Here is a 23,260-nt window from a genome sequence, read left to right on the forward strand (position 1 = left end):
TACAGGCATAAACCTATTCCTTATTTCTTTTTTTTTCCAATGCCAGATTGTGCGCTTGAATTTTTAACACACTCATGGATATGCCTGCCTACATGTGTACAGACTGAAGGTTGATCACTCATCATCAACCTCTATCAGTTATCAGGGATGTTCTTAGCTCTGTATCAACAAAAATGACTTGCTGCAGCACACCATCAAGGGCCTATCTGTACTGTCACATCCAAATATTATGTCCTTTCTGCAGAGAGCTTGTGTGATGGAGGAGTCAGCATGCTCCTATTTCCACTGATGTGATGAGATCCAGTAGTGACTGGGGAGAAGCCTGCAGCTCTGAGCGAATGTTTCCTGGAGAACGGCATCAGATCAGCTGGAGGGATGAACCCTGGAGAGGGATCAGACTGAGACAACTAGACAGCACACTCAACTCAGCAGGGGAAAACTCCCTGAGTTTGACTGAGCTTCCAGACAGGATTTGATAAAGTTGGCGGGCAGGACAGAGAGAGAGAGAGAAACAAGGCAACACTCTTCAATCACAATTGTTACACTTAAGGTTTGGACAGGTTTTTATATCTGATGAAAAACAGCTAATATAGTATGTTTATATATATATTTATAAAATGTAACAATTCCAGCTTGTTTACATAAATAGAAACAGTGGAACAATAGAGAGCTGAAAAAAATGTGTGAATGCATAGTCTTGGACCATTTGAATCTGATTTCTATGCATATAAAGTCTTACATACAAGCACCTATTTTTGACGGAACTACAGAATATAGTGCAATTTGGACACTCAAATAAAATAGTGTCAAGTGACTTGGACTCAATAGGGACAATTTATGGGCAGGTGCAGAATGACAGGTGTGGAACAACAGGAGATGTTAGTACAGTATGTACAACACAAAGATTAATCAAACGATCCAGAGGCAGAAGAGGAAAAAGAGCAGCTGTCTCCATGACAGAAGGCTGCTATACAAGAGAAATATGCTGCGCCTTCTCTGCCTGAAGCAGAACATTTAGTCAGAGACATCCTGTTATCTAGCATCTAACAAAATTATCTGCACACAATCTGCAATCCTTTACACCCTCTCGCATTGTATTATGCTCCCATTACCAGGAACTGCTGTTGATTTTAGCCTATTTCCTGCTGGTGTATTTGGCTGTGTGTGTGTGTGTGTGTGTGTGTGTGTGTGTGTGTGTGTGTGTGTGTGTGTGTGTGTGTGTGCACGCGCACGCCGATGTATAAATGAGAGTATTCCAGTATCGCCCTGGGAAAAAATTAAGATGCAACAACACACAGAAAAGCTGTGAAACAAGCTAGCTTTTATTAATCATTTCCACTCATGTTTAATTTCACACACCTAGACATCTCTGAAACCCATAATAATATTATGTGTGTCCAGCCATGAAGACTCACTTCTATATTAGCATATATACATTGTGGGTAAAGGCACAGAGCCTAGAAAACATTTAATGAAGAATTCACACAAAATTCATCTGTGAAATGTACACTTGGGATGTTGAAAAGTGCCAAGAGAAATTTGTGGTATAATGCACTTGGTGAGTGCATTGTAATAACACCATCCAAATCCTCAACTTATTTCTCTTGCAAATACAGTTAATACAGAAAAATCAAACCACAGATATGTTGAATGTCTGTGTTTCAATGTTGGCAATTATCCGTTGAATAGTGATGTTTTATGATGTGACAACGCTGAGGTTAAGGTCTGGTTAGTAGGAATGTGCAGAGAGTCCAGTATTTGTATTTGTATCTGTATTTGTTGAGGCAGCAAAATTATTTGTTTTTGTATTTGAATAAAAGTGGAAAAAGGCTTAAAAATCCTGTTTTTGTTTTTTATTTTAAAAAATTAAAGTGTTACAATAAGTGTTCATAAATAAACTACCTTACGAAGGAAGTCCCCACACCGGGTCTTGAACTGGAGTCTCCCAGATCATAGATGACTGTGCTGGCTACTGAGCTAAAACTTTACTCACTGCCTCATTGCAGACAGGCCTCTACCCATTTATACACCCATAACACAGAGACAGCACAGCATGTAATGTGTAGGGAAGAACTTCAAAGGTGATTCTTGCTTTGCACTTTGCACCAGGAGTGATGTCCAAATAAGGAAAGGTGCGTCACGTACCAGGTGGATGTGACTCCCCTTGATGAGACCTGCTGATAGACGTGACAGTGGAGCAGAGGAGAGAGACTGTGATAACGATGTAACTGACCTGTACACTGGTATTAGATATGTTTTTTTCCTTCCTGAAAACAAAGAATTTTAAAAATATTTGTATGAAACAAATATTAATAAAAAAAACACTATTTATGCTTAGCCGAATAACGTATTTGTATTTGGGCACACCCCTACTGGTTAGGTTTAGGTACAAAAACCACTTGGTTAGGGTTAGGGAAAGATCATGGTTTGGGTTAAAATAAAATAAAAAATAAAATAAAAACGGCTGCAAATGTCCTGACGTCTCACTAAGAACACCCGGTTTTGTGGGTTGAAATGGAAGTGTGCATTGGTTTCGAGGTTGTCTCAAACTGTGCTGCTTGCCAAGAAACTTGCTAACAATCCACCAACTCCTCCTCCTAATAAGAAAGTAAGCTCATATAAATGTCATGTGAAATACATCACTTTAGAAATGTTGATATGATGCGTATTCTGGAAATGCTGAAATGTTGATAGGATACGTATTCTGGAAATGTTAATATGCTATGTATTACATGTGTTGAAACATAGATATTCAATGTATCTGTGGTTTGCAGAAATGTACAATGCCAATGTTTTATTCTGGCAACCAGGCTGAAAATATTAAACTGCTTAATATATAAGGTTATGGACTTATGAAACTTAGGTACAATGAAATTCTGAAGGATGACTATCCACAAGTTTATAATTTTTGTCTTCATTCTTTTCTTTTATATAAAGTTTGAACTATAATTTTCCAAAAATCAAAGGAAAATTGTCATATTGCCTGAAAAAGCTTAAAGAAATGCATTTTCCCCCTCTAGTATATCGAAATTTTTAACTATGTAGAACCAAGCAGGTCGGTACAAAGATATGCAGGTTTCATTGCCAAAAATGTTTTTGGTTTACCTAGCTAATGATAAACATAAATATAATAACTTCAACAATAGACAACAAACATTCAACAGGATAGTTTGCTAAAACAAAATATCATTTGGTTGCAAAATTTCAATTATTACAAAAATATGCTGTCTGCATGAATTAGGAAAGTGGTAAACAATGTTACTGTGTGCTGGTGCTATTGTGTTACACCAGTCTGGCAGATACTGTCAGATACTGTCAGATACTGTCTAGCTGCCATAACGTTATTCCTGAAACAAGAGGGGTGTGGTGGTGGAGTTTTTAAAAAAGGATCATAATTGTGCAGCAGAATCAAAGTAAGACCAGAGAACAGAGTCTTTTTTATTAAATGCATTCTTCTTCCTTACATTACCCACAATGCAGCTGACATTTCGGTTGAAGATTTAGGGTAGTGGCTAATGTAGCCTCAAACCGCTAACCTCAAGCACAGATAAGGAGCAGACTATCTGTAAACAGAGTTCCTCTTTAAAGCTCCCTTTAAAACTTCACAAGTCTGGAACCTTAATAGTCCTAATCCATTATGACCACTTACAGAAAACCATCCACTTTTCTGCAGTGATAAACTGCTACAGTGAATTTATTTATTTAATCATTTATGAAACCATGTAAGTGTTCAATATTCAATTTATTATTTACAATTTCCTTTCTTACAATATTTCGTTTTTGTTCATTATTGAACCACAGAATTAATTAAACACAAAACAACTTTATTGGAGGGCGGGAAAAAGTTGTTTGATCTTACCTCAAATACAACAAATTTTAGCAGTCACAAATGAGACTGCTGAGAGATAACTGAAAGGACGAATGAAACAGTTGTAGTCATAAAAAGAGTAGAAATATACAGTAATGACAAGCTACTACTCATGCATTGGACTAATCACACTGAATGTGTATAATCCATAAGAGTAATATGTTTGTCTAAATTACATTTAGCATTGATACAATACAATCTGATTTTTTTCAATTTCCGCTGGTTTTAACTTCACAAACATTATTGCAATGGCAAGTCATGTTTCCACTTAGCAAAGTTAGCTTTGACTGGATAAATGATTGTTTCACACTAAAACCAGGACACATTTAACCCTGAACAATTAATGCAGGCAACACATAGACATAAAAAAAAATTCTAGTCTCAAAAGTACAGAAAACCTGATTTATGACTTTATATTGGTAAGACACTGATGGTCTGGTTTTAAAGTTTTAGTGACAGGTCAATTGTATATTCTCTACCAGCACTCTTCCTATGACTCCCTCCAGTTGAGCACTTTCCCCCGGGGTGAAATTTAGATCATGTATGTAGTTATGGACACTGATGCAGTAAACTAAGCAGTACCAATGGGCTGAAATTATAATTGCATATAGACTAAGGTAGACAGATGTAATTTATAAAATATAGCTAAGTGTAGACATGTCTTGCATCAAAGCTTGTTGAGCTGTTTCATGTCAGACAGCTATAAAAGATTGGACATGAGACTGGACTACAGTGCAAAGTGAGTCATTTTAATGCATTTTCAAAAAGATCACAAAAAATATTAAAGAAATCAGCAGCAGACCAACCCAAGATGTATCACATATACTGCAATGTCACGTTCATATAATTACATGTAATAATTGCACAGTCAGTGACATCAATTTTAAAGAAGACACTGATGAAAACGTTTTGTTATTCATAAAACCTTGTTTGGTACATCACTTAAGGTTCTGTTTTAATGTCACTTTATTGACAGTTCATCTGTTTATCTTCTATCAGCACCCTTCCTATGGTCTGGAACTCCAGCTCCTTCCAGTTGAGCACATTCCCTGGGGTGAAAGATAGATCATCCACATATTTCTGGATCTCACAGGGGGAAATGACATCGTCCCACATGTGGACATCAGACATCATGCCAGTGAAAGACTCCTGAGCGACAAACCCTCCACCATAGGAATCCTGGTCCTGAGAAAGACATTTGAGACAATATTGTACAACATATTTTTCTGATTGAGTTAGAGAGAAGATTATTACCACTCATGTCTGTAAGGGTGGTTTAAATATGTAGTTGGGGCCAGAAGGCAGTTAGGTTAATTATTTTGGAGGTTATACATTGTTATTATTTGCTGGAAAAAGGCTTGGTCTTTAGATACAAATATTGCATCTCCAACAAAATTGGAGATTAATTCCAGAAACTCGTTTTAACTAAATTTACAAATACTGACAGGTCTTGTAACCTCCGTGGAAAATTCAAGATTCAAGATTCAAAATTCAAAATTTAGTTTATTGTAATTTTCTTGCGTATTTGCATACACAAAAAATGAAATGCTGTTCCTCCCAGCCCGGAGCAGTGCAACAACAACAGAAAGGATAAAGATATACTGTATATCTAAAAAATTCCTTTAAAAAAATGACATATAAAAACATATAAATTCCAAGAGAAAAACAAAGAAAACAAAAAGAAATGTGAAGAAAAACCTAATCATCTGTTCTTTACCTGTGAGAAAACCTTGAAATTATAGGAAGATCTTAGTCTTTATTTGTTTGCCAAATTCACCTCCACATACTCCTTTAGCCTCAGAGACATTTTCTGTTATTTTGACAAAAACACTCAGACACGTGGTTATGTAGTTAATTTCTTTGTTCTAATGGCAAAATTCTTTCTACACAAGAAAAGAGTACTGAAAGGTGTACCAAACATGTATCATTTCTTAGCAAAAACAGATTCCTTACTCACCTCTGTTAACGTTCTTAAAAAAAGGGAAATCCATAAAACTGCTGGACAAATATAGCTTACTTTGCTCCATGAAGGACTAATGTATGATTTATCTGATTTTTGCCTATGTATGTGCCTCTGTCTTTTTTGTTGTTGTTTTTTGTTTTTTGCATTTTTGTTTTTTTCTTTTATTGTGTTTTACTGTGCGCTTGTTTTTCTTATTTTTTGTCTGTATGTCTGTCTTGATGTTCTTATATATTTATTTATTTATAATAATTTATTTGTACTAATTTGTACTTGCAATGCTGAACCTTTTGTTAACATTCATATTTCTAACTTTTCAGTTCTTATGTTGCAATAAAAATATATAACCCCTTAGTGAAACAGGGTTTTTTTTCTAAGGATTAAATAAACACAATGTAAGGTGTTAATTGGGGAGCTTTAGAGGTGCTGACAGGTTGATTTTGTTACCTTTGGACAGAGCCAGGCAAACTATTTCCCCCTGTTTCCAGTCTTAGTGCCAAGATAACCTAATGGGCTGCTGGTTCTAGCTATAATCCTCCTCTCAACACTCACTGAGCTTGGTATCCGCCCAGGATCTGCCCTCTGCTGGGTCATGTCCTACCTCTCAGGGAGATATTTTAGAGTATCTTGGAAGGAAGAAGTGTCCAAACCGCACAGCTTATCCACAGGGGTTCCTCAAGGGTCAATGCTTGGTCCCCTATTTTTCTCAATATACACCACCTCACTAGGCACAATCATCTGCTCCCAGTCTTACCTGGGATCTCATCATGCCTTGCCAATATATTGGCATGGATGAAAGAACACCACCGTCAACTTAACCTCCCTAGGACTGAGCTCCTTGTCATCCCAGCCAGTATCTCTATTCAACAAAACATCAGCTTCCAACTCGAATCAACCCAACTCATGCCCACAAAGTCTGCCCCAAACATGGGTGTCATGATCAATGACCAACTAGGCTCTCGTGGCCTCAATCACTCGGTGGTGTCGATTTGCCCTGTACAACATCAGGCAGATCAGACCCTACCTGTCTGACTATGCAGCACAACTCCTGGTACAGGCTCTTGTAATATCAGACATTGACTACTGCAACGCCTTACTGGCAGGCCTCCCCGCATGTACGTTTAAACATCTGCAGATGATTCAGAATATGGCGGCACAGCTGGTCTTCAACCAGCCCAAAACAGCACATCACGCAGTTGTTGATATCCCTCCACTGGCTCCCAGTTGCTGCCCGCATCAAATTCAAAACTCTTACACTCACTTACAAAACAGCAACTAAAATGACTCCTGCCTACCTGAACTCCCTCATTCAGGTCTACACTCCCTCCCGCTCCCTACACTCTGCCAATGAAAGGTGCCTGGAACCACCACCACAAACATGGCCCTAAGTTGCTCACTAGGCTTTTCTCTTCTGTAGTTCCCCGGTGGTGGAACGAGTTACAAAACTCTGTTCGATCTGCAAAGTCTCTCTCAATCTTTAAGAAAAGACTAAAGACCGCGAACACCTCTGCACTTGATGGACTGAAGGAAGAGAAAAAACAAAACAAAAACAAAACAAAAGAAAAAAATCAGTGTATGCGGTCTATGCACGCTATGCATTGCCTCTATGCTCTGCCTGTTGGCATCTACGTCCTAATGGACTCAAACTTAGCTTTATGGCACTTACTCGTGTTGTTCTCTCCTGACTAGATCCCTGCTTGTGTTGTATCAGCTCTCAGCTGTATGTTGCTTTGGATAAAAGCATCTGCTAAATGAAATTGTAAGTTGTAAATTTTAATTGTAAGCTATATATTTATCATGCAGCCATGAGAGTGGGATTGATCTTCTTATCTAAGCACATACCTCCCCAGTAAAATGGGGAATTGACATTTTTACTTGTGTTACACTTGTGTTTTTTTTTTTTTTTCCATGGATTAAATAAACAAGATATAAGGTGTTAATTAGTGAGCTTTAGAGGTACTGATAGGCTGATTTTGTTACCTTTGGACAGAGCCAGGCAAGCTATTTCCCCGTCTCTGGTCTTTGTGTGAATAAGATGATGGACTGCTGGCTCTAGCTATATATTTACCATGCAGATATGAGAGTGGGATCGACCTTTTCATCAAACTCTCCGAATAAGAATAATAGCAAATAAGCCTATTTCCTAAAATGTTGAACTATTCATTTAAGTATGGTGTTTAAAAATACAACTGTACCTGTCCTAAAACAATTATAATGGGTCCGTTGATGTTTGATCCAGAGCTGGTGAATTTCCTACTCGAGGGCTTTCCATCTAACCACAGCTGCACCAGTCCAGACGCAGAGTCCCATGTGGAACAGATAGAGTGCCACATGTTCAACTTGTAGTCCTGCCCTCCAATTCCTGCCCATTGACCCCTGATAATGAACTCAAAGACATCGTTTGCATCGAGCTTGCAAATAAGGAAGTCATTGGTAGAAGATGGTGTGGCCAAAGAGAAAAAACAGTGGGCTCTGCGAAGATCTGTAAAGGACCTGTAGGCATTGCAAAGACATTGTCATGCATGATGCTTTTTATAGTCACAGATACTGTACAGTGGATTGTTTAATTTATTTTGTATAGTCAACATAATGCTACTGTACCTGAAACAGACGGTTCCAGCGCTCAAAACCTGTCTTGATGTAGTCAGCCTTACATGAGCCGTATCAGTTTCTTGTGGGAAGGTGAACATTTTACCTGACAGATCTTAAGAAATTAGAGAAATTCAAAATCAGAATGAAAAGTGTTCATGTTAATTAGCCTACATAATAAACAAATGAATTATATAGTAGCAAAAAAGGCATTCAGTAGATATACTGCATCAAAAACTGTTTCATAAAATAATGATTTGAAAAAAGATAAATTATAACTAGGTCATAACTAAAATCGTAATAACAAGATCAATCAATTGGTAACATGTTGAATTTGCTGTATACTTTACCATCTCGAGAGCCACGCCACTAGCATGGTTAATACTAAACTGCAAAGTCTCTCTTCTCTCTATACTAGTTCTTGTTGAGGTTTTGACAGACAGTACATCAGTGTGTCTTTACTTACCAGCCCTCCGACTCATCTCACTGATGTGTTTTTGCACCAGGCTAGTGTTGAGGTCATCGAGGAATCTGCTGGAAGGCTCCGTACCTTGTTGGAAGTCGTCAGGAAGCTTGTAGGAAGATGCCATCTCTAAACCTATAGGGGCTGTGTCTGGGACAGCTTGGAGGCCTGTGATAGGAATCATTTATATTCCAGTTAGCTTTTGTTGGCTGTTTCTTCACAGGTTGAAAAGGTTTGTGAACCAACCTTTACACTCAAGATCTATGATCACGCAAACCCAAGTGCATGTTTGAATACACAAAACAAAAGATGAAACAAATAACTTTCCCAGTTAACAGATAGATATCTCTAACTGTTGGATGTTTTTCATCAGTTGTTAACTATTGTGCCAGAATAATATCCAAGCCACATCTTGTCTTTAACAGTGTAATAAATCAATAATGATCAAACCTAAACTCCATACAGGTTGATTGCTCTGATTGTGCTACTGTTTGCCACAGTCAAAGGTTTTACTGCGAAGGAAACAAACTACAAAACCACAATTAATTATGACTCCCAAAATATCAAAGTTAATTGGGATCATCAAACAAAATCAATATGTTCTGACCTTGGTGAATGTTTGACAATGTTTTTCTCCATTTCTGAGATATTTCTTGTGTTTCTTTCTATTGAGCAGTCATGTGTATCTTCACAATAACCAGTAGTCTGTTAAAAGTGTCTAATTTGGGATACATTTTTTCATATAGTCCAAATAAATCAAGAGTATAACAGTATGAGAGAGAACTGAAGGTCAAATCATGGACATGTTTTCCAGATTTTATCATGATGATAATTATTCTGTGAACTTCTACAAAAAAAACAAACTGTTGAGATAGTAAAAAAAATGTTCTTAAAAACCAAAAGAAATATATTTTTTGTTTGGTTTGCTCATGATCACGTGAAAGATACTTTATAATCTCTACAAAAGGTTGTTTTCGTGATTGCATGAAAAGCTATTTTTTGCAGTTATTTTGTGATCTCATCAAGACAATCTACTGGGAAAACCTCCTTGTCATGATCTCGGAATAATTATTTTTGGAAAACAGGATCATGAGAAAGTGAATTATGAGAAATAACATACTTGTCCTTGGTCAAGGACACTTAAAGGACAAGGACACTTAAAAATCACATAATTGGCAAAGCACTTAATAAGTCATGTAATGTAAAATAAATATTTGCTTATATATTATGACACAATGGCACAGAGATTAGTTGTCAATATATATTGAAGTTAAAGTATCAGATGAATGAAGGCAGTGAGATCTTACCTGACACTGTCAGGAACAGCAGCACTAACTTGAACATCCTGTAAACACCAGAATAAACAGAGCAGCTTTTCATACTAAAGTATTTAGCCTGTTCACTTTTGTATGTTCTTCATCGGTTTGTTGATTAATCTTGTTTAGCTTTTTAGATGTTTCCCCTGTCCTGTGTCCTGTAATGTAAACCTACAGACTGTGTGGAAACAGTGTGTCAATTTGTGTGTTACTCACCTGAGACAGCAGTGATGAACAGTGATCAACTCAGAGAGAAATGGGCACCCATAAATATATCACTGCCTTGCTCATAAACCCTAAATGTACCAATAAAATGTATCAATTTTGAGTGAGATTATTGAGTAATCTGCATCTACCACAGCTTAATGATTGCTGATATTTGATGTAATTTGCCCTCAGGTTACTCACCTAATAAAGATGTGAACACAATGCTGATAAAACCACAGATAACAAAGTGCAGACTGTTGACTTTATTTGTGAACGTGAACATGAGTTAAGATTACAACAGATAGATGGTATGTTGGTAAATGAACGTGACTGTGAAGGCCACTAAATGTTGGGGAACAAGTATTTTACAGGTCATTTTGATGTGGTTGGCGGTACACATGTACACCTTGTTAGTACTGTGGACCTAATGACAGGTCAGGACCCCTCATTCCCATTTTTAAAAACTCCTATGCTTCTTAAATATTTGTATGTTCTCTTCAAGAATTGTCATTGCATTTCAAGCATGTTAAAGTATAAAGATATATTAGGTCATATTGATTCTTCACTAGTGCAGTGTCCATTCAAAGAAGGTTTGTGATTTGTAAAACCTTGTATGGAGCATCACTTAAGGTTCTGTTTTAATGTGACTTTAGTGACAGTTCATCTGTTTATCTTCTATCAGCACCCTTCCTATGGTCTGGAACTCCAGCTCCTTCCAGTTGAGCACATTCCTGGGGGAGAAATTTAGATCATCCAAGTGGTGCTGAATCTCACAGGGGGAAAGAGCAGAGTCCCACATGCGGACATCAGACATCATGCCAACGAACAAATGCTTGATGTCAAACCCACCACCGTAGGAATCCTGTTCCTGAGAAAGACATTTGAGACAACAGCTATAGTGTACAATATATTTTTCTGATATACATATGTAAAGTACCATTCAAAAGTTTGGACACACTTTCTCATTCAAGAGAATGGGACTGGTATATATATACTTTTAAGACAAACAAAGTGGAACTCTACAGCACTTTTGGAAGTGTTGGTCTTTACCTTACGAATATTGCATCTTCAACAAAGTGAAGGAAACCCACTTAAAACTTGTTCACAAGATCAATATCAGAAACTTGTTTCTAGCTAAATTTGCAGATACTGACAGGTCTTGTACCTTCTGTGGAAAATGTGAAGACACCCCTAATCATCTGTTCTTTACCTGTGAGAAAACTTTGAAATTATTGGAGGATCTTAGTCTTTGTTTGCCAAAGTCAACTCCACATATTCCTTTGTCCTCAGAGACATTTTCTGTTATTTTGACAAAAAGCATCAAACACTTGGTTACGTAGTTAATTTCTTTGCTCCAATAGCAAAATTCTTTCTACACAGACAGAAACAGAACAAAACAGATTCTTTACTCACCTCTGTTAACTTTCTTTAAAAGAAATCCATAAAACTAATATAGCATACTTTGCTCCATGAAGGACTAATATATGCTTTATCTTTTTGCCTTGTGTATGTGCCTCTGTCTTTTGTTGTTGTTGTTGTTGTTTTGTATTTTTTTAAATTGTGTTTCACTGTATGTGCTTGTTTCTCTGTTCTTCTGTTCTTGTTTTTTGTCTGTATGTCTGTCTTGATATTTATATTTATTTATTTATAATAATTTATTTGTACTAATTTGTACTTGCAATGCTATATCATTTGTTTACATTCATATTTCTAACTGTTCTGTTCTTAAGTTTCAATAAAAATAAATAAATAAATAAATAAAATCACAGCAATAGCACATACCTCACCAGTAAAACGGGGAAGTGACATTTTTACTCTTGTTCCTTCTTGTTCTTCTTGTTGTAAAGTGTTAATCATTGAGCTTTAGAGGTGCTGATAGGCTGATTTTGTTATCTTTGGACAGAGCCAGGCAAGCTATTTACCCGTCTCTGGTCTTTGTGCCAAGATAGCTATTGGGCCGCTGGCTCTAGCTATACTCTCCAAACTCTCCGAATAACAATAACAGCGAATAAGCCTATTTCCTAAAATCCCAAACTATTCATTTAAGTATGATGCTTAAAAATACGACTGTACCTGTCCTAAAACAATCAGAATGGGTCCGTTGATGTTTGATACAGACCTGGTGAATTTCCTACTCGGGGCTTTCCATCTAACCACAGCTACCCCAGTCCAGAGGCAGAGTCCCATGTGGAACAGATAGAGTGCCACATGTTCAGCTTGTAGTCTAGGCCTTCAAATACTGCATTTGAGTTCTTGACATAGAAACTAAACCTATCGTTTCCACCATCCTTCCAAAACATGAAGTTATTGGTAAAAGATGGTGTGGCCAAAGAGAAAAAAGAGTGGGTTCTACGAAGGTCCGTAAAGGATCTGCAGACAATACAAAGACATTATCATGCATGATGCTTTTCATAGTCACAGGTACTGTACAGTGGGATATTTCATTTATTTTATATAGTCAACACAATGCTACCTGACATAGACGGTTACAGTGCTCAAAACTTGTCTTGATGTAGTCAGCCTTACATGAGCATGTTGGTTTCTTGTTGGAAGGTGAACATTTTACCTGACAGATCTTAAAAAATTAGAGAAATTCAAAACAAATTAATTATTATTCAGTAGACATACTCCATCAAAAAATGTTTCAGAAAGAGATGTTTTGAGGAAAGACAAACTATAACTAGTTTATAACTAAAATCCTAATAACTAGATTAATTGACTCGTAACAATTCTAAAACATTTTGAATTTGCTTTATACTTTACCATATCCAGAGCCACGCCACTAGCATGGCTAATACTAAACTGCAAATTTTTTTTTTAAAATATATGTAATGTATGTGAGTGGTTACAACATCACTATTTTCCACACCTATAGTTCATAGCTTAACTTTGCCCCATGCAGTACCTGCCTATAGCCACTATCTCATAGAAAATGATAAAGCTGGAATCTCTGCCAAGGTTACTGTGTTTGTTTGTTTCCTCTTTTGATGTCTGCCATCACCCCTTAACTGTTTATGGACTTTGCCCCTGCCATTGCACCTTGGACTTGTTTGCTTATCCTGACATCTCACTTGTTGACCAAGCAGTTTTCTAAATACCTATTTAAGATGCTATTTTTCTGTATTGTAATTCTTTAATTAAAAACCAAAAACATTTTGCTATGACAAAGATAATAGATGTATGCCTATTGACAAAATTGGTAATTTATCATACATTTGACATGTTTTGCCCAATTGTTATATGAAGTGTGCTTTTAATGTAAAACCCATATCTGTTGTTTTTCTATTTCCTATTTAGTAGGAGAAAAATAAATTGTACATACCCTAAAAGACAGCATAAAGGTAACAAACATCAAAAGAAAAACTCCTGTAAACCCTGTGACACTTGCATGCATCTTTATTTTAGTGCTCTTTTTGGTATACCCTCTGTTAAATAAAGAAGATATATTTTACCTTAAGGTCTGGCAGCACAGGCTGTCAGCATCATCAGGAGAACCAAAAACACCATCTTATACAAAGACAAATAAAAACTGTGAAAAATGCCGGGATTCAATGCAATAGATCAAATACTTTGGTGTTGTTAAGACTCTCACTACCAGTGTCTAATAGACCACAGATAAATTTGCTGTTACATTGGCGTGCTACAACATACAATGTAGGTAGAAAAGGTTAAAAATGTTTGTATACAGTGCAGTCATGTTAAATTCCTCTGGTTTGCAATGTATATCATGCCTTGATGTAACGTTGAATCTTGTGTCACGTTGTTGTGTGCAACCATGTGCAAGATTGTGAGTTTTATACCCTCATTTGTTCCTCATTGCCCTCATTGGATTTATGTGTTTGCTTCTGTACTGATGGCTCTAGTATAGACTTGCACCTTCTTAGTTACTGGTAAAATTACAGTTAAAGTGCCTATAATCTATATTTTTGTAATATTTCTGTTTAAAATGTGGTCAAGTGTTTTGCATGTCAATTTCCAATTTATTTATCATTTAATTATTATTCAAGTTGATTGTTTTACATGCAAAAATAACTGCTGACTGCCTGTTACCACGAGAATCTGAACAATCTCAATCCTGTTACTCATCACAGCCACACATCTACAGTACCTGTATTGTAATTAAAAATGTGGAGCTAAAAATGTGGAGATATTCAGAGAGTCAGTTCAGTTTCATTCAGTTTCTTCTAATGAGCCTCATCCTTCCAATAAGCAATGAGTCTTAACTGATGGACCTTCAACAGCAGACAAAATGTAAGGTAATTTATGTGTGATTTTATACTCAAGCAGGTGTCAAAGTACCAAAAACATGTCTTTGTTAAATATCAGCCTAGACTGTGCTGATTTTTGGCCCCAGTGGATCCATGGAAGAGACTAGTAATTTTAATGATTGAGAGACAGGCAACATCTGACAGCACACAATGACTTGCATGAACAATCAAAAGTTCATGTGGAAGGGTGTGTGATTTATTATCAAAGAATGGGGAGAAGTGATGAAACATGGAGAAATTGTGGCCCTCTGCCAATTTTTTTAAGTATAGGCCCATTCACATATAGGGGAGTAACTACAAAGTAGTGCAGATTGTTTATTTCAGTGTCAAAAAACAAACAAACAGGCTTAGGTCTGTGCAATTGAAAGAAATTTCCAAACTGTGTTAAAGCTACATTTATCCATTTTTGGACACTAGGGGGCAGATGACCTGCAAAACAAGTGGATTGAGTCACAGCCCTGATATTGTCACTGTATGAAGTTATTATGGCTAATGTGTTAAAAAGCAATTACCTACTTACAAAGCAGGCATGAAGCAACTTAATAATCTTTTAGCGTAAGTCTGAGAAAAGTACAGTGAGACTGAACCACACGGAAAAAGTGCACAGAAAACCAAGACAATGTGGTTAAGAGAAATAAAAATCTCTTTAGAGGAGTGATAACTCTCTGTGTGATTATATTAGAGCGACTCCTTTCACATTCTAGTCTAATCTTTTAAATTGGTGTTTTGTCTTTTTTCCCCTCTTTGATCTATATTTTTACAGTTTGAAATGCTATGAAATGAAAAAAGTTCAGGAAATAAATTCAGTAACCATAATCAATTGCACAGACAAATTGCAAACTGACATTAACTGAAAAACTATGCGTGTTGTAATGTTCTGCTGAATGTCATGGTTTGGTAATAAATCCAAGGGAGTTTTTGCACTTCTCTTTTGTATTTTAAGTGTCCATTATTGCCAAAGACATAAGTCATCTAAGACAACCACTTCAGGAAAACGTTCCACTTTTTTACTGCAATAAGTTAAAGGTTAAGTTTGGATTTTTTCCAGTATTCATACACCTCACCTCACTGTCAAGATATCATCTAAATCAACCTTTTTCTACTCTTTTTTTTGTTCTGTTGCCATTCTGCCAGTTTACCTCCTGTCACTTCAGAACCTGCCCTTCCCTCCCAGCACTTGTCTCACATGTATTCCTGCCTTTACAAATCTTCTGACCTCCACACCCACCTGCACACCTCCTGCCAGTTCCCCCTTTAGCTCCCCACTTTATGCCCCTTCAGCCATTGTTCCCTGCCTGTAGCATCCAAGTATTTTTGTTAAGTTGTGTTATTTTTGACTGCCTACTTATTGACAATCATTGCTGTATTCGACACAGTAACCTTAGCTTTTACTTTAAAAGTTCTGGCTGTAAGTTGTGCATTTGAGTCCACACCTTGTTTACTTGAGCCATTACAACTCACATGTATACATTAAAAGAGTTATAGGTTGCTATAATCATTCTTCCTCTCCAAAATTAAGCTTTGGCAAAAGTTCAGTAATGCTAATAATAACTTGTGCACACTCTCTCCTATCTTCATATGGACCCACACTTAATGAAGATGCTTCACAGTGAAGGAATCTTGCTAACCTCAGTAAATATTGGTAAAACTGGCAATAAAGTGATACCTTCACAGAGAGACTTTACAGAGAAAGATGGTATCAAAGCCAACTTGATTTGGGTAACTGAGCACTACTGAAGCTTTGGCTGAATTTTGGAATTTTTGCACAGAAAGAGAGCAAAAATTATGGTAATGTAAAATGACGAGTGACTAAAAATAATTCTTTCATGTGCTTATTGTATTAATATAGACTTGAAAAAGAATCTGAACCTTTAATAAATGATTTAACACAAAATGTTGAAAGTGGTAACTTACACTTCACATTTGACATAAAAGTATAGTAGAGAATGTAATTTTTGACTTTGAGAGATATTGATAGTATTGTTTTTAAAGTTCACTGACAGGTCATTTGTTTATTTTCTATCAGTACTCTGTCTATAATCTGGAACTCCATGGCCCCCCAGTTGAGCACATTCCCTGGAGTGAAGTTTAGGTCATCCACATATTTCTGGATCTCACAGGGGGAAAGGACGTAGTCCCACATGTGGACATCAGACATCATGCCAACGAACGACTGCCTGATGTCAAACCCCCCACCATGACTGTCCTGCTCCTGTAGAGATTGAAAAGAGTTGAGATTCAGTAAATAAAAGCTACATTTGTTCTGAAATGTATACACTATGACAAGTAATAAATAGTTAGCTTACATAGCATTTGTTGAAAAATCATTGACTATCAATGCAACCATACCTGTCCTAACAGAATTATAGAGGGTCCAGTGATGTTTGTTCCAGAGACAAATTTCCTAATTGAAGGTAGTCCATCAAACCACACCTGCACCAGTCCAGACTCAGAGTCCCATGTGGAACAAATAGAGTGCCACATGTTCGGTTTGTAGTCCCTCCCTCCAAATTCTGCCTTTTTGTCTCTAATATGGGGCTCAATCTCCTTATTTGTGTGGTCCCAGTAAATCAGGAAGTCATTGGCAGCAGAGGGTGTGGCCATGGAGAAAAGGATGTGGTCTCTTTTGAGGTCTGTGAAGGACCTGCAGGCATCGAGAATAAATTATCATGCATGATACTGTACAAAGTCAGTGATGCAGCAGGTTCTTTTACATTTGATGCTACCTGTGACAGACGGTTACAGCACTGAAATCCTGTCTTGATGTAATCAGCCTCACACGAGCTGTGTTGCTTTGTTGTGGGAAGGTGAACATTTTCCCTGACAGATCTGAAAAGAGAGATTTGGTTTTTAGCATTAAAAACAAAGTTAAAAGTTAGCTAACTACATCAATAAATTGAGGTAACCACATTCATTATATTTATCGTAATTTTGTATTGACCCATGCCAGCTGAGAATTATCCAAAAAATGTTCAAAAATAGAAAAAAATGTAAGTTATTATAAGAAAAACAATAATGCCCATACAACATTGGTAATTTAAGGAAAAACATGTGACATATTTCCTGCTTTTAATATCTTGCAAAATCTACAGTTTCTTTGACCCTATCAAATGAGGATTTTTTTTCTTATACCCAAAAGAGTAGTGCATGACGGGTAAGTAGGAAAAGTGAGTTTAAAGTTAAATAAGAAAAGGCAACAAAGTCCTATAAAGTGTCTCAAGTGCAACATTTTTGTGATTTTTGATTCTGTCTGTTACATGAAGAATATATATTTTTACCTCGAGGAGTAGCAGCACATGCTGTCAGCATCACCAGCAGAAGCAAAGACTTCATCTAACACAACAACAAAAAGGCACCATGGAAAAAACACTCAAATTTGATCCAATGTCGTCCAAATGAATTTACTGTTATTGGGCTTAGCCTACAACAATTAATGATACAAATGGAATATGTTTGTAATACAATCACTTAAAATTTCTATATTTTGCAGTTTTGAATGTGTTGATCTTACCTTGAAATGTTGCATCTGGATTTTGTGTACAGCAGTGAAAAAGTGTGATTTTTATACACTCACTGCTTCCTCATTTCTGTCTATGCGTCTGTGTGTTTCCTTCCTCTATTTCTTTTTTTTTTTTTTTTGGCTTCAAATGCTCACAATGTAAGCTCACCCTCACACAGTACTTTTCCATTGATTCAACAGAATTTGCATTGAAAAGTCATCTTAACGCTGAAATACATATTGTTCTGTATTGCAAATACACATGGCTATCAGCAGGCTCTCTACACTATTATGATGAACTCCATAAATCTGAGACCTACATGTGATCACGTTTGGCACTTTTATTCAGAAAATTGAAACAACTGGATTATGAAATGTTCACAAAATTGTAATTTCTTTCTATTTTTTTTTTTTTTTTTTACTAAATCTAAACAGTGTCAATATTAATACTGTAACATGCAGAATATTGTATTTTCTTGAGTAATTCCCAAATGACTGTGTATATGTGTGTTGTTGTGTTTTTAATTCATTCATCCATGTTTACACGTGCATTAACTGTTATCTTTACACACAGATTAAAGGTTGATCACTTGTGACTAACACCTCTCAGTTATCAGAGATGTTCTCTGCTTACTTCATTCTCTTTTGAAAGGGCTAAAGTTTCTTCTGTCACTTTCATACATTGTGGGTATTTTTTGAATAATCACAAAGGTAGCAGAAGAATAAATCCAATTTTTAATGGGTGGTAGCCTGGCTGCGTTTCATTAGTAGTTCCACTTCCCCTTGTTCACTTCCCCTCAGCCTTTGGTATGACTTAACAGCATATGTTGCACGGAGACCACTTGGAGAGCACAGGGAAAGTGGGCAGGGAAGGAGCGGGTGATGTAAATGTAAATCACTTGCCCTTGCAGTCAGTATTCTCAACCTAATGAAGAGGTCTGTCTCTTCTTCTGACTCTTAAATACCATAATACCATAAACAAACACTATTGCGTGGCCTAACATTACTATAATGTGAAAACGGTGCACAGAACAGCATAATTCAGTAATGTGGGTAGTTTCAAATGCAAATAATGGGGAATTATAACATTCTAGTGAAGTAAATGCATAAAGGAAATTCCATAGCACGACAAAACTGAATTTCGACATGATCACTATGATTTTCTTACACTTGCAGATTGTTTGCTCAGACATTCTTTCTGTTTGTTCCAATCACAAACATGTGTTTTTGTTAAAAATATATTTTATGTACTGCAAAACGTAACAATAATAAACATCAATAAACATATATGCCAAGGGTTAAGTGGTAAATAAATTATATAATGAAAGAAGAAAAAGAAAAAAAAAGGTTCAGCAGTTCAGACAATTATACAATTTACTCATATTAAGAGTTTTTTAAGTTTTGGGGTTTGTAGAGCGCTGAATAGTTTGTATGTATTGTTGCATTTAATTTATAAAAAAATAAATAAAGGTTTCTGTTATAAAATGTACTTTGTGAATGTGAAGTTTTGCTATGATAATGAAAAGATTTATGATATAATATTGTTGTTCTGAACTACAGACGTCATAAGAACCAAACAGCAAATCTTTGTATGGTAATGAAAATTGAACAGAAATGTTACAATGAGTATATTGGGCAAATTTTTCCCCAAACAATAACAGTATCAGGACAGCAAACATCTGTTTTAAATACTGTAAATCAGCAGCTTGTTGACATCATAGTGGAAATTATGAGACTTTGCAATGCATAATGGTTAATCTGCAGCGCTGAGTGACCATCATTGATCACTCACTTGCTCAGCCCTCGAAGGGTGGATCTCACTTGAGTTCAACAGAATTTGCATTTAAAAGTCATCTTAATGCTGAAATACATATTGTTCTGTATTTCAAATACACATGGCTAATAGCAGGCTCTGTGCACTATTATGATGAACTCTATGATGAAAATAAATCTGAGACCTACATGTGATCATATCTGGAGCTTTTGTTCAGAAAATTTAAATAACTGAAATATGAAATATTTGCAAAATTGTTTTGTTTTGTTTTGTTTTGTTTTTAGTAAACATTGGTGATCATTGGTGACTAACACCTCTCAGTTATCAGAGATGTTCTCTGCTTTCTTCACTCTCTTTTTGAAGGGCTAATATTTCTTCTGTCACTTTCATGCATTGTGGCTATTTTTTGTACAATCGCAAAGGTAGCAGAAGAATAAATCAGCAGCTTGTTGACATCATAGCGGAAATTATTAAACTTATGAGAAGTTCACTTGAGTTTTTCAGAGAATTGGAACGACACTTTACATAGCGGTGGGGATTCCAAGTGCCAAAAGTGCCAAGGGGAAGTCAATGAGGGCATGTTGAACGACGAATGAAATGCAGCCTCAAACCTGCTTGCGCCATGGCATTGGGACTGGCACAGCTGGGGTTATTTTTAGGGTGGCGCAGTATAATTTTAGTTCTCATTTTGGCATGAAATTGCTAGTTGAAAGTTGTTATAAGTATGCCGTGTTGCACCTTATAACCACACCTAACAATGATGTCAGGGTAAACTGAATATACCCCAAATACATCACTGCAGTAAGCTGAGAACACCATTCACTGATGGTAAACAAAAACATGAAAGTACTACATGTAGTAAAAATGTATTAATAGAATAGAGCTAAAGATGCTTACACTTTAAACAGAGGAGAGAGATATAAAGTATAGTATAATATTACATTACCAAATTCATAAGCAATGATTTAAGACAAAACGCTGACATGATTGAATCAAATCCTTTAAATTGGACATAGAAGTACAGACAAACTGATTTTTTTGACTTTCTAAGACAGTGGTTCTAAAAGTGGGGTCTGGGGACCCCCAGGGGTCCTTGAGGGGATTCCAGGGGGTCCCCAGTGAAAAAGGAGAATAATTTATTTTCACTATAATTCCATCGATAAGTAACACAATGACAGAATGTATGACTATTTTGGTCATGGTTTTACTTTCTGTAATAAAACATCTAAAAGCAAAAATCTTATCAGATGAGGGTCCATGGTCCAATTTGTGTCAGTTTAGGGGTCCTTGATGTGAAAAAGTTTGAGAACCACTGTTCTGAGACCGGTGCTTCGGACACATGTTCGCAACTTGAAGCCTGACAAGATGGATTTTTGCATGGTCTTGCGTTGTTGTGATCTCATGAATCCAGCTGCCTCGCAAAGCAATCTATAATCTGAAACTCCAGTGCACGCCAGTTTAGCACATTCTCTGCAGTGAAGTTTAGTTCAGCCACATATTTCTGGATCTCACAGGGGGAAAGGATGTAGTACTTCATGTAGACATCAGACATCATACCAACGAATGACTGCTTGATGTCAAACCCGCCACTGTGGAAATCCTGCTCCTGTACAGGTTGCAGATAAATAGATGAACAACATTGTACAATATTTGTTCTAAAATCTATACCTCTATACGCTAGAAAGAAACAACAAATTGAAAAATAGCAGGACTGTAGCAGTGGTGCTCAACAAAAAAACTATACCTGGCCTAAAATAAATACAGTGGGTCCAGCGATGTTTGATCCAGACATGACAAATTTTGTAATTGAAGGTTGTCCATCAAACCACAGCTGCACCAGTCCAGACACAGAGACCTATGAGGGAAAAATAGAGTGCCACATGTTCAACCTGCTCTCTGAATCCTGCCTCAATGTTTCAGCTGCAGAGCTCAATCTCATAATTTACAGCATCCCTGAAGATCAAGTCATTGAAAGCAGAGGGCATGGCCAGAGAGAAAAGGATGTGGTCTCTTCGGAGGTCTGTAAATTACCTGAAATCATTAAAAAGAAATGGTCATATGTGTTGCCTTTTCACAGTGACAATCCTGTCTTGATGTACTCAGTTTCACACGAGCTGTGTGGTAGCAATATTTGTTGGATGTTCTCAGAATAGTAGGAACATACTGCAAACTATTGATTCTTGAAATTGGAATTGAATTCATATATTGCTCCCCATGTGGCCAACCCATCATTCATGATTTATCTTTAGCTTACTAAAGACCATTCAATCACCTATCTTTATTTTCTCATTGATTTGTCCAGTATCTTTTTGTGTTGCAAAAGTTAATATGTACAGTAGATAATTTTCATCTGGAAATAATTCCTCATTGAAATTGGAAAGAACATTCTTTTCATAAAAGAAAAAAAAAGATTTATTTTGGGGTTTTTTTAGGCTTTGAAATATAATAAATATTATATTGTACTTTTTTTTGGTAAAACTGGTAGTTTCTTAATAAATACCCTTCTTGTAATTTTTATGAAAAATTGAAAAAAAAAAAGGAAAAGTTTTTATATTTTTAAATTTAAATGAGTTATAAAAAGACAAAATATGATAAGTATGCCGTAGAGAACATTAGTAATTTAGTCATACAGTTTGCATGTTTTGCCAAGTTGCAACCATATAAAGTCAGTTTGAAAAACCCTATTTAGGAAAAATGTTACCACACCATAGCATAAAGTTAAAAGTGAATGAAAAGGCAACAAACTCCTTTAAGTTATTTTTATTGTGACATTTCCTTTTGGGACATACGGTATATTGGTATATTAGATAAAGAATATATCTTTTACCCTTGAGGACTTGCAGCTCATGCTGTCAGCATACCCAGGAGAAGCAAAAACATCTAATAGAAAGACACAATGTTTTTGTTGCTACAAAACTTTCAATGTCAGCTTGTAATGGACTGTCTGGTCTGCTACAATACACCATGCAGATAGAAAAGCAATAAGCAAAAAAAAAAAAGTTTGCATATTTTACATACAGTCAATTTCAATTTCTCTATTTCGTAGTGGTAATCATGTCTTACCTTGAAGTCTGTGTCAGAGTTGTGTGACAAATGGGAATGAGATGTTGATATACTTGCTGCTTGCTTATTTCTGTTTGTTACATAGTTAAAGTTCTTTCTGTCTCTCTTTGTGTTGTTTCTCAGTTGAGATTCATATAAAAAGTATTTTCCAATATTCAGTCATTTCTGTTGTTTCAGCAGAATTCATGTTAAAAGGTCATGTTCATGTTGAAATATCATGTTCTGTATTTTTTTAAAGCTGTTTGTAGCCCAG

General features: G+C 36.3%; 2 protein-coding genes and 2 pseudogenes across 2 annotated transcripts; all 4 read right to left on the reverse strand.

Annotated features, from left to right (window-relative positions):
- Positions 1–4,617: 4,617 nt before the first annotated feature.
- LOC122986674 (C-reactive protein-like) lies at positions 4,618–10,432 on the reverse strand. The gene is made up of 6 exons (XM_044357971.1): positions 10,413–10,432; positions 10,188–10,225; positions 8,884–9,048; positions 8,430–8,532; positions 8,024–8,321; positions 4,618–5,053 (listed from the first exon to the last, which is right to left on the reverse strand). The coding sequence occupies exons 2-6, from the start codon at positions 10,222–10,224 to the stop codon at positions 4,835–4,837; spliced, it is 822 nt and encodes a 273-aa protein (XP_044213906.1). The 5' UTR covers position 10,225; positions 10,413–10,432; the 3' UTR covers positions 4,618–4,834.
- Positions 10,433–10,651: 219 nt separating this feature from the next.
- On the reverse strand, positions 10,652–13,910 carry LOC122986676 (annotated as a pseudogene).
- A 2,728-nt stretch (positions 13,911–16,638) lies between these two features.
- Positions 16,639–18,225, reverse strand: LOC122987395 (serum amyloid P-component-like). Its single transcript, XM_044359270.1, has 5 exons — positions 18,183–18,225; positions 17,950–18,004; positions 17,398–17,500; positions 17,021–17,315; positions 16,639–16,883 (listed from the first exon to the last, which is right to left on the reverse strand). The coding sequence occupies exons 1-5, from the start codon at positions 18,195–18,197 to the stop codon at positions 16,665–16,667; spliced, it is 687 nt and encodes a 228-aa protein (XP_044215205.1). The 5' UTR covers positions 18,198–18,225; the 3' UTR covers positions 16,639–16,664.
- Positions 18,226–21,343: 3,118 nt separating this feature from the next.
- On the reverse strand, positions 21,344–21,971 carry LOC122987267 (annotated as a pseudogene).
- Positions 21,972–23,260: the final 1,289 nt, after the last annotated feature.

This window comes from Thunnus albacares, chromosome 8 (assembly GCF_914725855.1).
Source record: "Thunnus albacares chromosome 8, fThuAlb1.1, whole genome shotgun sequence".
In the NCBI taxonomy this organism is placed as follows: Eukaryota; Metazoa; Chordata; class Actinopteri; order Scombriformes; family Scombridae; genus Thunnus; species Thunnus albacares.

Coding starts and splice junctions, on each gene's coding strand:
- LOC122986674 (XM_044357971.1), bottom strand. CDS start 10,224: ATGTTCAAGTTAGTGCTGCTGTTCCTGACAGTGTCAG. Junction 9,049..10,187: donor GCTGTTCCTGACAGTGTCAG/GTAAGATCTCAC, acceptor TTCCTATCACAG/GCCTCCAAGCTGTCCCAGAC. Junction 8,322..8,429: donor GCTGGAACCGTCTGTTTCAG/GTACAGTAGCAT, acceptor CAATGCCTACAG/GTCCTTTACAGATCTTCGCA.
- LOC122987395 (XM_044359270.1), bottom strand. Junction 17,501..17,949: donor ATGTGCTGCTACTCCTCGAG/GTAAAAATATAT, acceptor CTCTCTTTTCAG/ATCTGTCAGGGAAAATGTTC. Junction 17,316..17,397: donor GCTGTAACCGTCTGTCACAG/GTAGCATCAAAT, acceptor CGATGCCTGCAG/GTCCTTCACAGACCTCAAAA.